At 51.0% G+C, this 11,569-nt stretch overlaps 4 protein-coding genes across 4 annotated transcripts; all 4 read right to left on the bottom strand.

Annotated features, from left to right (window-relative positions):
* Positions 1–1,165: 1,165 nt before the first annotated feature.
* Positions 1,166–1,891, bottom strand: MAA_08712 (uncharacterized protein; the record flags this gene model as incomplete). The annotated part of the gene is made up of 2 exons (XM_007826710.2): positions 1,166–1,324; positions 1,406–1,891. The coding sequence occupies 2 exons, from the start codon at positions 1,889–1,891 to the stop codon at positions 1,166–1,168; spliced, it is 645 nt and encodes a 214-aa protein (XP_007824901.2).
* Positions 1,892–2,963: 1,072 nt separating this feature from the next.
* On the bottom strand, positions 2,964–3,446 carry MAA_08713 (Cell wall beta-glucan synthesis; the record flags this gene model as incomplete). The annotated part of the gene is made up of 2 exons (XM_007826711.2): positions 2,964–3,120; positions 3,175–3,446. 2 exons carry the CDS (start codon positions 3,444–3,446, stop codon positions 2,964–2,966), a joined length of 429 nt encoding a protein of 142 aa, XP_007824902.2.
* A 3,472-nt stretch (positions 3,447–6,918) lies between these two features.
* On the bottom strand, positions 6,919–7,674 carry MAA_08714 (uncharacterized protein; the record flags this gene model as incomplete). The annotated part of the gene is made up of 1 exon (XM_007826712.1): positions 6,919–7,674. One exon carries the CDS (start codon positions 7,672–7,674, stop codon positions 6,919–6,921), a length of 756 nt encoding a protein of 251 aa, XP_007824903.1.
* A 1,201-nt stretch (positions 7,675–8,875) lies between these two features.
* On the bottom strand, positions 8,876–9,658 carry MAA_08715 (uncharacterized protein; the record flags this gene model as incomplete). The annotated part of the gene is made up of 1 exon (XM_007826713.1): positions 8,876–9,658. One exon carries the CDS (start codon positions 9,656–9,658, stop codon positions 8,876–8,878), a length of 783 nt encoding a protein of 260 aa, XP_007824904.1.
* Between the last annotated feature and the right edge of the window lie 1,911 nt (positions 9,659–11,569).

Consider the following 11,569-nt stretch of genomic DNA (forward strand, 5'->3'; position numbering starts at 1 on the left):
CCCCTCATCAGATTGGCGTCTTACCATTTAGGGAGTTGTCTTGTTATTGCTCTCTTGTTTGCTTCTTGCGAGGTGGCCGGCTGACAATTTGATGAGTTACCGAGTCGAGAGGAAGTAATTCCCGCCGTGGTATACGGACCTTGGTCCTCCGCTCAACCCTTTTTGTGAATTTCTTTTTTTTTGTGTTCTTGGGGAGGTTCTCGCTACTATTTTTCTTGGCGCGCTGCTCTTTTTAGTCTTTTCCGCATCTCCACTCGGTATCCCTGACGCTTGTTGCGTTTTCTGGGGCGTTTTCACTTGTTCAACTCTGGCGTTTTTGCTTTGCTACTGTGGTGTATTAGGACATTGTTGTTTCGTGTTCTTGTGATGCCACTTGGTTTTCTAGACAACAGATTGAATTGGTTTAGATGGGAAGCAATGGCTCTGGTGGCTCTGTTGCATTGTTTTCTTGCATCGCGTTACAGTCCACCTTTACTTTGGGCCCAGATTGAATCCCCCTTGCCGGTGTTGGCCCTTGTTTACGTACTGCTTTGCTTACTGCTTTCAGAACAGACAGATGGAGTCTTTTTTGTTTTTTTTTCTTTCCTTCGTAATGCTGGTCAAGATTGGTGGTTTTTTATTTGCATGATACACCAACTGGACGGTACTTTGACAATTTGTGGAATGAAAGAATGTCTCCATTCAATGGCTATGCCACCGGCCGAGGGTGTGGTTTGTTGCCGTCTACAGGATAGATGGCTGGCAACTTGCACGCCCAAGGCAAGAGAGTGTGGCATTGCTCTTGGGTGGCCTCTCGCATGAAGATTGCCGACAAAAACACGTTTCTTTTCCTTTGTTTGGGAGGAACGAGAACTTGCATGGTCTCGGGGTGAGGAGAAGCGCCCGGATAGATTGATGAGATGCACGATCTTGATGATTCGCATGTACATGTAGTTATTAGGTCGCCAGACGACCTCCTTGGCGCGAGCACCGTCAAGGTTTGAGGTAATGAGAAGCCGGTCACCTCACTGGTGCTTGTGCCCGTCTTGCGATGTCGTGATGCCAGCGCGCCATGGTACAAGACAAAATGATTGTATTGCTGCTTTGCGCGACAAGGTGGCCGTCGCTACTCTAGTCTATCTATACCCGTACTCCAAAGTAAACGTAAATGCAGTCTGCGTCCAACTCAGCGCAAGTCGTCGGGCAAGACAGGCTCGTCATCCGACCTCGTCGACGCCTCGTACAAAATACGCCAATCCCTGCACTGCCGCTCGCCCATGCCCTCAGCCACGCCCGTCCCGCCGTCGTCTGCCTCGATGGTCGCGTCGGCATGGCACAAGAGCGACTACATCGTTTTGTCTCATATCAGCACCAAACACGGTCAATTCTCCAAGCGGGGGGAAACATTGATGGGGTCAATACAGACCTGGCGCAGGTAGTCGAAGCAAGCTAATGCACGATCCCGATCCTGGTCGTCGGCGTCGGGCTTGGCCCCCCCACGCGCGCGTGCCTGCAGACGCTGCATCTCGGAGCGGATCGCGGCCAGACACCGCAGCTGGTGGAACATGGCGACGCCGAGCCTGGCGGCCGTTGTGTCGTTGGGCGTGCGCGCGAGCGTCAGGTACCCGCCGTTCGGGGGCAGCAGGTCCTCGCGCCACAGGCGGTCGTCATCGAGGCTCTGGTGTGCGTCGCCGAGGGCAAAGTCGACGCGCCTGGCGCTCGTGGCGACGGCGGCCGCCAGGTCTTCGTGCAAGTCGTGCGACTTGTCGCTGGCGCGGTGGTGCGTGGTGAACTGCGAAAAGGGCATGAGCATGAAGTAGGTGAAGAGGGCGAAGCTGACGAGCAGCGAGGAGAAGAGGCACAGCAGGAAGACGGTGTGCCGGCGGGTGGTGGACTTGGGGAGCGGCGCCATGGCGACTGTCGATGTCGTCAATCAATTGATCAGTCGTGGCTCGATGGACGGACGAGGCGAGGCGAGGGTGGAAGGGAAGGGAAGGAAATGGCTGCTTTTGTTTCCATTGTCTTTTATTGTTTTTTTTTTTTTTTGTTATGCCTGGCTCGTTTTGTTTTCATCTCCCCCTTGTGCTTGCCCATTTCACACCAGACCAGACCAGACCATGTGGCACCAAGCATCAAGTGACATCTGCAGCTAGTGCCGGCTTTTGCGGAGGGACATGCATGTGGGAACTTTTTTTTCGATTTAAAATTTCCATCATGCCCCCCTTGCCTTTTTTGCATCTTGAGCCAGAGTTGGGATGCTGCTCCTCATTCCGGCCAATGGCGCGTGGCTTTGCATGGTCTCCCTGGCGTGCGCGTCGCGAGTGCTTGGATTCAAGGGAGGGCCGGGCGTTTGGGAATTTGGTCCGTCATGCTCGACCGGCCTTGTTTAGCGTCATGACGTCGCGAGGCATGCGGATTTGAAGCCAATTGATCTGGTCGTGCTTGCGAAGACGGGGCATCGTGGATTGGGCCGCCACGCCATGCCCATGTTTCGCATTCCTGGATATTAGCCGGGTGATGGATAGTGATACCGGTTCGTCTACGAGACATGGCTGGATATTTGTGTCTTGGGATGTACGTACTACGTACATTGGCCGGATGAGGGATCCGGCATCAGGTGATATGGCAATGTTCGGACGGCGATTGTCTCACTTGTGCTCTGGCCCTCTGTTTACGGCATGGATCATCGCTTGGCGGACGACGAAACCCAACATTGAACGGACGGACATCGAAGCATCAACGATGAACCTTGGTCGCATCGATTCATCTACAACTAAAACGCCACCACGGCAAGCATGAAAGCCCCAGCTATAGACAACCACTGCGCCGTGCATTGAGCCGCGCCGGCCATGGGAATACTTGTGCCTGCATGTGGCAACACAAATTAGCACTTGCGCTACATGTCTCTTCATTTATGTCCGGCCCGTGTCTCCCCAAACCTACCTCGTCCACTAGGGGTGCTCGTCACGTTTGTCAAGGTCGAGCTAGATGCCAGTTGTTGCGTCTGTCTGTACACCACGAAAACTTGTCCTTGTCGTCCTTGCCGTACTTGTCGCCGACGTCGTGCAACTAACAACCGCAATAGAGAACTGCCCACTCCGCGCGTAGACGTCTGACGAATTCGCGCCGTTGACGGCAAGCCTGCAAGCCGGTTAGCAACCCTCCGTCATTGGAATTCGTCTCATGTCCGCTCACAGCTGGTACGCGCCGCTGGAAGGAATACCGCAGGGAATCGACACGCGCACGGCATCAGCAGCGACAGGAACACCAGAAGCAAGAAGCCTGTTGACGGCAGGACTCTGCGCGGCGCCGTTCCAAAGGTTCAAGTCGAACTTGGCAGGGTCGGTGTCAACATGGCTCCAGGTCACCGTCACGTCGGAGCCCGTCGCTGCATGACCCGGGCTGTTGATCTGCAGAGCCCGTGTAAATGGGAGCAGAGCCCAGACGAACAGCGCGGGTGAAGGCATGGCCGTGGTAGTGGTGTGAGAGCCTATTCTGCAGAGTAGAGTATATTTGGAGAAGAAGAAGGTTGAGGGACGTGTGCTGCCCGTGGTGAAATTGGTAGGATTCGTCGTCTTTGTATGGCATCATGCAGGCTGACTGCCGAGTAAGATGACCTTCAGCCGCTCCGAGAGTCGGTCGTATAAGTGAGGCCTGTCACCGCCACGTGCATGCATACACGATATACGGGGTACAATCTTTGCGACAAACCCTGCCTGCGACCTCGTATCGACGACGTATCTGCCCGTGGCGGCCTATTAGGGATCATGCGGCACAATATTGTATTTCTGGGCGCGGAAATAGCTCTCATAAACACCACACACTCGTTGGGACGTACTTCCCGATTGGTCTTTGGCGGCACTTGCTATGGGGATTTGTCAACTCGATGAGCCCGGATCAGTTCGACCAAGACGGATTTTGGATAACGTGCTGTGGTGGTAACTGGTGGCGATGCAGTTCTGCTTTCGCCAGCATCCCCGGCCAACACCGCGAGAGCTGTCAGCTTCCTGGAGGAACAGACTGGTGCGGCACGTGGAGAGAAATCAGCGATGGTTTTAGTCCCAACATGCTCACATAAAAGCTGGCTAGGGCGAATAACAATCTGTGGCGTTGGGTTAGCAGGGACCGGCTGTTGAAGGGCGATGGCGCTGTTTCTTTTTTATATACTCGGCGTGTACACACACATGTACAGCCCCGGACTCGGTACATAGAGGCGCTACTAAATATTGTAAGCATCAAGCGCATCTTGCAAAGAGCTGTTATGCCATGTGTGTCCACTGCTTCGAGGAAAGCAGGCCCAGTTCCTCGTCACACATGTATTGCAGCATCAGTTTCCGTTGTAGCTGGACTCGAATCGCACCCGGCCGCCATGGTACAGACCGATTGCAATGAGGAAGCTGTGCGGTTTCACTGTTTTAGCATTGTTATTTGCTCATTGTGGTTCCTGTTCTGTGTGCGGCATTGAACTTGTCTGGCAAGTTGCAAAGTCATGCATGGCAATGCTTGGTATTGCTCCAAGATACCAGACATGATAGATCTTTATCTGGTGGAGGTTCCTCCACTTCTGGTGGCTCAACAGACGTGAACCACTCGGAAGTATTTAGTCGTTGAGCATTAGAACCTAGAAACTGTAGACCATGTAGGTCAATCTACCGCCGGGAAACAGTACCCGAGGACAACCCGAGTTTCCATCATGAAGGCGCTACGTTCTTGAAACTAGACACCGCTTACCGGGCAGCCGCGGAGGCGAGAGTTCCCTAGCTTTAAATTTTAGTGCCTTTATGTCTTGAAAATTGTAAAAAACAGAAACAAGAAGATTGATACATTCGTAAGTCTGATACCGGGCAGTTACCGCCGCGCCCAGGTTGGTCTCATTACCCGGCTGTGTGGCAGTCATTGGAAGCGTCTTGATGCTACCACCTACGCCAGAGAGAACTAGCGACAATTTACACGCATTATTCAGCAAATTGTGAAACAAAGAGATCTGAGACAATGTCATGACTTCCTAAGCTGCCAAGATCTCTCGCGCACCGGGACGTCTTCCAAGCTGCTGTTACACGAATGTCACGTTGTCATATTCTAACTCTGGCCAAAATAGTTTAACCTCCATGTCCGGAGCGAATATTGTAGGACATGTCAATTTTAGAGTCACAAAATGGCCCGGATATTTGCATTTAAGGAAGCCGTAAGCCTGCCAACTCAGATCGGCCCAGGGACCTGTCATCACCCGAGGGCGTTGTCTGAGGCAGACAAACACAACTACTGGAGAGAGGCATGGTTAAAACTGTACATGCCCGGCTCATGATCCTCTGACAACTAGGTTTCGAGTTGATCCTACAAAGGGACCACGTATTTGACAGACTCGACCTGAACGATACGAAGCAACCTCGAACCATGCCATCACTGGCGCCTTGATGTATTTTCAGTTATACTACATCTCATGGGCTAAAATTTTAAGAGGGTAAGGTTATGGCTGGGCGACTGCACCAGCACCACCGCCATGGTCAGCATCTTTGTACGTGCGCGCCACGTAGTGAGACTATGCACCTATGGGCAACACCGCTCGATTCACTCTAGGCCTCAGCCATTGGTATGCAAATTGGTCAAGTAACCTACCCAGTGGTGATGTGTGCTCCAAATGGTCCATCTTGGCTTTATATTGGCGCTTGTAACGATCTGTCAGAGACTTAATCCAGCTGCTTATGACCGTGGTTTCCCCAAGGGGTCTTGGTGTGGCAGGAGTCTGTCCGTTTCCTCATTGCGCTCTTTATGCCGTAAATACTTGGCTGAATATTTGGTGGACTTGTAGATTCTTGTTGCTTCAATGTCACCCCGTTTATGCTCTTGGGGTTCGATTTCACCCCGTTCACCCGATGGCCCCCGGAACTCGCACCAAGCGATGTACAGGAACTGCTGCCGAGATGAGGGGTGAAGGTGTAGTGTATCCGCTAAAACAGATATCTCGGTATGGAAAGGCTTTTACGGAGGTCAGAGTGTCGAGCGGGGATAAACCTCCCAAGGGTAACTTATATACGCATAAACGAGGTGATGACGTCTGCAAGAAGTCTGCGGTGACCTGACGAGGAGTCTGAGGGAGTGCCAAATTTGGATGAAAGACACAGATCAGGCTCAGAGAGACTTCTAGTCACTGCAGATATTAGCGTCGTGGAATAACTATATTCAAGGTACTGGTAGCGGTGCACTTTTAGGTTTTGCCATGTACAACGTGGAAGGATGTTTCTTTTCGAGCGATGTGGCAACAGTTATAAAGGTCTTACTGCGTATAATTTCGGTGGGCTGTCTTGCAATTTATTAGCTACTCGGTACGACTACAAGGATGAGGTCGGTAGGTAGACTTGAGTGCTCGGCCAAGGAGAGATTCTCGACACGGTAGATTTCGACTACACCTCACGGGAAACCTAGCAATATCTGGGGAGATTACGGCTGCACTAGCCATTCAAATGTGGGAAAACATTAATATTTAATTATAAGACTCAATCCATAAAGCACAGGGAGTAACCACTAGCATCAATGACAGCCTTTTCGGGTTGAAAATAACTAGCTGCTGGCATAGCAAGTAGATGGCCAAACATCAAGAACAGCACGGTCAAGTCAAAGCCAACAACAAAAGTCTGTACAGGCTACTTAGCTATGATGTAGGGCACCGTGGACACGGGGATATCTCAGTCTGGGCATAGCACTTTGCCGCGTCGTCCAGTGGCGCGTCAGGAACTCGACTTTGAATTCACCACGTAACCCGCGCCAGTGGATAAATCAAGATGCCGGGGTTATAAAAGATGCCAATGCAGTCAACAAGCGCCAACAAAGGCCGGCATGCCGTACTACACAGCACAGCGCTCACTCTGCACAGCCCGGCATCAACCGCCGAGATAAAAGGGTTCTCTACATACTCCCCGTGCGGCAAGTCAAGACGCCATCTTACTTGGATCGCTTTTTGCCCCGGACATAAACCACCGGGGGCTTCCCCTCACCCGGAAACCGCTTGGTAACGTCCAACAACGGATCCGAGCGAATCATGTGGCTCAGCTTCAGAAATCCAAAGCTGCGAGCATCAAAGTCCGGCTGCCACTTGGTGATGAGGTACCCGACGTCGGCGAGGTTCGCCCAGCCGTCGTCATCCGACTTTGCCTCTATGGCCTCCTGGATCAGGTTCTGGGCCGTGACAAACTTGGCGGCCGGGGTCCCGGCGACCCTGTGCGTCCGGACAGCAATGTCCCCGGCCAAGTCGACGTTCTGGGACAGGTTCTCAATGTAGATGAACTTGTCGCAGGCGCTGACGAGGGCCTTGGGGGCCTTGCGCTCGCCGAAGCCGTAGACGAGCAGGCCCGACTCTCGGATCCGCGAGGCCAGGCGCGTGAAGTCGCTGTCGCTGGAGACGAGGCAGAAGCCGTCGAAGCGGTTCGAGTACAGCAGGTCCATGGCGTCAATGACCATGGCGGCGTCGGTCGAGTTTTTGCCCTGCGTGTAGGCGAACTGCTGGATGGGCAGGATGGAGTTCTCGAGGAGCTGTTCCTTCCAGCCGCGGAGGTTGGTGCCCGTCCAGTCGCCGTAGGCGCGCTTCACAAAGGCGGTGCCGTACTTGGCGATCTCGGCGAGCAGCACGCCCGCCATGTTGGGTTGGGCGTTGTCCGCGTCTATGAGGACCGCAAGCTTGACCGCCACATCGTCGGCCATGGTGGACGTCTGCTGGGACGACCTGTTGGGTGTGTAGAGTCAATTGCTTGGGGCGCCTTTGAAGCCGCGTCGGCGCCGTCGCCGTGCGGCAGTCGGAGCGGGCGGAGGCGTGTCCGGCGAGAAACTGCCAGACTGGCGATGGCTACAGAAGACGAATGTTTTGGCGCGTTTGTTGACGACATGAGTCCCTTTGAGTTCAGTAGACAGCACAAACGCAGCGGGGACGTGTGTCTCGCACGGTCTACCGGGCGGCTACCACGCCGTTGAATGCCTAAAAGCATCGATGCGTTTTCCACTTGCGTCAGTTTCGGGCGTGGAACCAGTTGAGACTTTAAAAGCCTAAAGATGTCCGGTGCTGACTCAGCTGTGGGTTTCGCGTTGGGCGTTAGTTTGCTCTTCCCTACTGGGGCAGCAAAAGGCCAGCGTGTCACGATTGGCGGCTATGGATCGAACTGAGGAATGGATTTGCCATATTGATGACTTCTTTTTGTCGCTGGACCCTGGAGCCGTTTGGAATCTTGTGGACCTGCCAAAATATTGTCAATACAGCGAGCGTTTGGTGTTGATTGTTCGAGGGTCTGACTCCTGACCAGTCGACATGGCGTCTTACATGAAGATGTCTGGTGTATTCATATATGGACCTGGAGCCCGCGGCGGATATATCATATATGCCGAAAAAGAAAGTGGCTAGTCCACTTTGTTGCTAACGGGTAGATACGTGAAAATCCATCAGCGAATACTAAAAAGTCATGTCGAATCTAGCTGCAAGTTATCGTACAACAAATAGTAGTTATGCGGGATATTCCGGGGAGTTGGCTTTGTGCCGACATTTTTTCCCCGCAGCCTACCGCAAGTTAGGAAGAAGCCGCCGCAGAAGGCAAGTCATTGTTGTTGGGTTATAAAATTGTGGTTTCTGCTCTGAGTTCGTAGCAGCAGGTCATTGAACCGGTGTGATCATTATGGGAGACTTTGCTGAGGAAACCCCGTCACGATTCAGCAGCTATGGATCGCATTGAACTATCAATACATGCCTATGGGAAAAAAACCATACTAGGTTGCTAGCTAGCCAGTTGCCTAGCTGGATGAAAAACCCTAGGGCTTCCATGCTCCGTGATTCCTTCTACCATTCTCTGCCATTTGGGAGGCCCTCAAAACCATATTGTCTTTTACTACTCCCTATAACCGGCGATAAAGTATCCCCTCAAAACCCAACGCTGATTTCAACATTATCTCCGACCTTTTGGGTCTTGTAGTTAATCTTGCCTGTGCACTCAAAGGTCTCGTACAGATTGCCCAAGCGCCCAGCACCAGCATTTGCCGTTGAAGTCCTGGGCGGCCCATATGCTACCGTAGTACGATTCAACAAGTTGCAGGTCGGTGGCTTTGAACGGTCATTGAACGGCCACCACTCCACGAACCCTTGATACTCTCCCGTTACCCCCCCTGCCCCTGCCGGCAGAGTCCACGATCCGATGTGAGTTTCCACTTTGGAAACAGTATTCACCATGGTCCCTCTCCACGTTGTGTTGCCTATGTTTTCGACCCTGAGGTCATAGGAGTGGTCATCGGTGCCGGTGATTTGGACGGCGCAGGTGACACCGGGTCCTCGATCAGCACCAGACCTGCAGTTGGGGTCTGTCGACGTTGTTCCAGGTACGAAGCTTGAAAATGCGGCGAGGTCAGCGGGGCCTTTGGAATTAGCCGGGCGTGGCTGTACTCCGATATATGCATCGCCCGATTTGTAAAAGTCGAAGTTTTGTGCAAAATACCAGCCCTTTTGGCGAATAGAGTCCTTCATGGATATGTGAAATGTGATGTCCTGTAGACCATCAGATGGGACTTTGTCTACCTTCCAAGGGATGCGCACGAGGTGTCCTGGAGTAGTCTTCTTGGGAGCAGGAGTAGGACTCGCTTGCTGCTTTTTGATTGGATCAGCAGCTGCTAGGCCAAGCAGGCCGGCGAGCATCAAGGGAGAGGTCTTCATGTTTGTTCCTGAGTGTGAGAATGACAGACTGCTTGCTGTGGATGAGAATCGAGAGGCGAGGAATGTGTGGAATGTATGGAATGCCTGACTGTGTAGGGCCAAATACCCAATTTGAAGGAGAGGGCAGTCCTTAAGTATCTTCAACTATACGTGCTTCATGAATCTCCTTGAACTTTGTTTCAGCTTGTTGTTCCGCATTGTACGTCAAATGCCGTATGCAATATCATCCGATTACTCCCACGCGGCTCCACAAACTTTCTGTAACAATCCAGCAGGGTATTCAGCTCATAGCGTTTACGCATTGTAGGATGATGACGAGGGTGAGGGAGGATGGCCTGGTGCAGAAACAATGCATTGGTGCCCAAGCGCGCAGCGTAGGCCTGTCACTTGCGAGGCTATACATTCCACGCCTTGCAAAACCAGCCATATAGGTCGTAGGTCCATGAGACAAAGGACCATTGCGTCTCTTCCACTGACTCGATTTACAATCTATTTGCTTAGGTGTTATGCAATGCTGTCCGCTGCGAGACGGCAGTGTGGGATATGGCATGACGTCTCCTGATGTCACAATTGGCACCCGTCACCCTCCTTCTTTTTGAGTATACCAAGAACGGCATTATCGAGTACTAGAATGCTTGCATAAATCCGTAATTCCAAGGCAGTGTAGCATGATGCGACTGTACACGGCCACCAGTGAACTTGGCAAGGCTCAGCCCAAAACTCGAAGCCCGCATGGCCCACAACACGGTGAGCGTGTGCCGGAACTACGGGAAGTTATAGGAACTTGCTCTGTGGGCTGATCAACGTTGGGTGTATTCAAGGTCGACTGGAGGGTTTGGAAACCAAGTTGGAAAGCTTGGGCAGTTGCACTAGGTGTACTGAAAATAGGTCATATAATGGTTTTTTTTAATAGAATTAGGCTATGTATACGTTTATATACTAAGTTTATTACCTACCTAAGTAGGTAATCAATAATGTATTGTATTTATATTAAAGTACAAGTACCCCTTGGCTAGTCAGATATGCGAGCATTAACGTCAAGGAAAGTGGGGATTCAATGCCATGAATGGCCGGCCCACAAAATTACCTCCAGCTCTAGTTGGAAATTCTTATCGCACAAAAAAATAGGCGTGGCCACGCCACATACTTTTATCTATTAGTACCCTTTGTATACCCTGCAATATACTCTCTACTTCTGGCAGATTATAATACTAGGAGTACTAGTTATAAGCGTTTATTTTACTTTATAATAACTTATATATTATTTCTAGGTTATATAATATATTTATAAGACTATTATTTTATGAGGCCTAAGTATATATTTTTTATTAATAATATTAAGGTTTAAACTTGTAAGTATATATTATATTAATACTACATGTGGGGGCATTTTAGGTTTTCGGCGTAACTCGGCGTAACTCGGCGTAACTCAGCGTGACTCGACGAAACTTAGCATGACTCGGCGTGACTCGGCGCAAGTTACAGGCTCGAAGTTGGTAGGTTTATGCTATAATATATAAGGTTTACCTCTATTAATATTAATTAAATATTTTAAACGTAAAGAACTCGAGGCGAAACTAAAGCGGCAACGGTACGCTCTCACGGCGCTTACAGCCTTAACCTGGGGCTACAGCCTAGCTAAGGCACGCTTATTATACACACAGGTTATACGAAGTTTAATAGCCTATAAGGCTAATATATACTATAAAATTAGCCTCTTTAAGGGTACTACTAAAGGTATTGCCTGTGTTTTTACTATAAAGTAAGCATGGTACCTCCGGACTATAGCCGGCGCGTATAAGGCTACTTTAGTAAGGTACTTAAAGACTAAAATAGCTGTCCCCCCCCTAGACTTATACCTTAATTATAAGGTCTAGAAGTTTAAATAATAACTTAAAGCTAATAAGTTTA

Source organism: Metarhizium robertsii, assembly GCF_000187425.2.
Source record: "Metarhizium robertsii ARSEF 23 chromosome Unknown MAA_Scf_4, whole genome shotgun sequence".
Classification (NCBI taxonomy): domain Eukaryota; kingdom Fungi; phylum Ascomycota; class Sordariomycetes; order Hypocreales; family Clavicipitaceae; genus Metarhizium; species Metarhizium robertsii.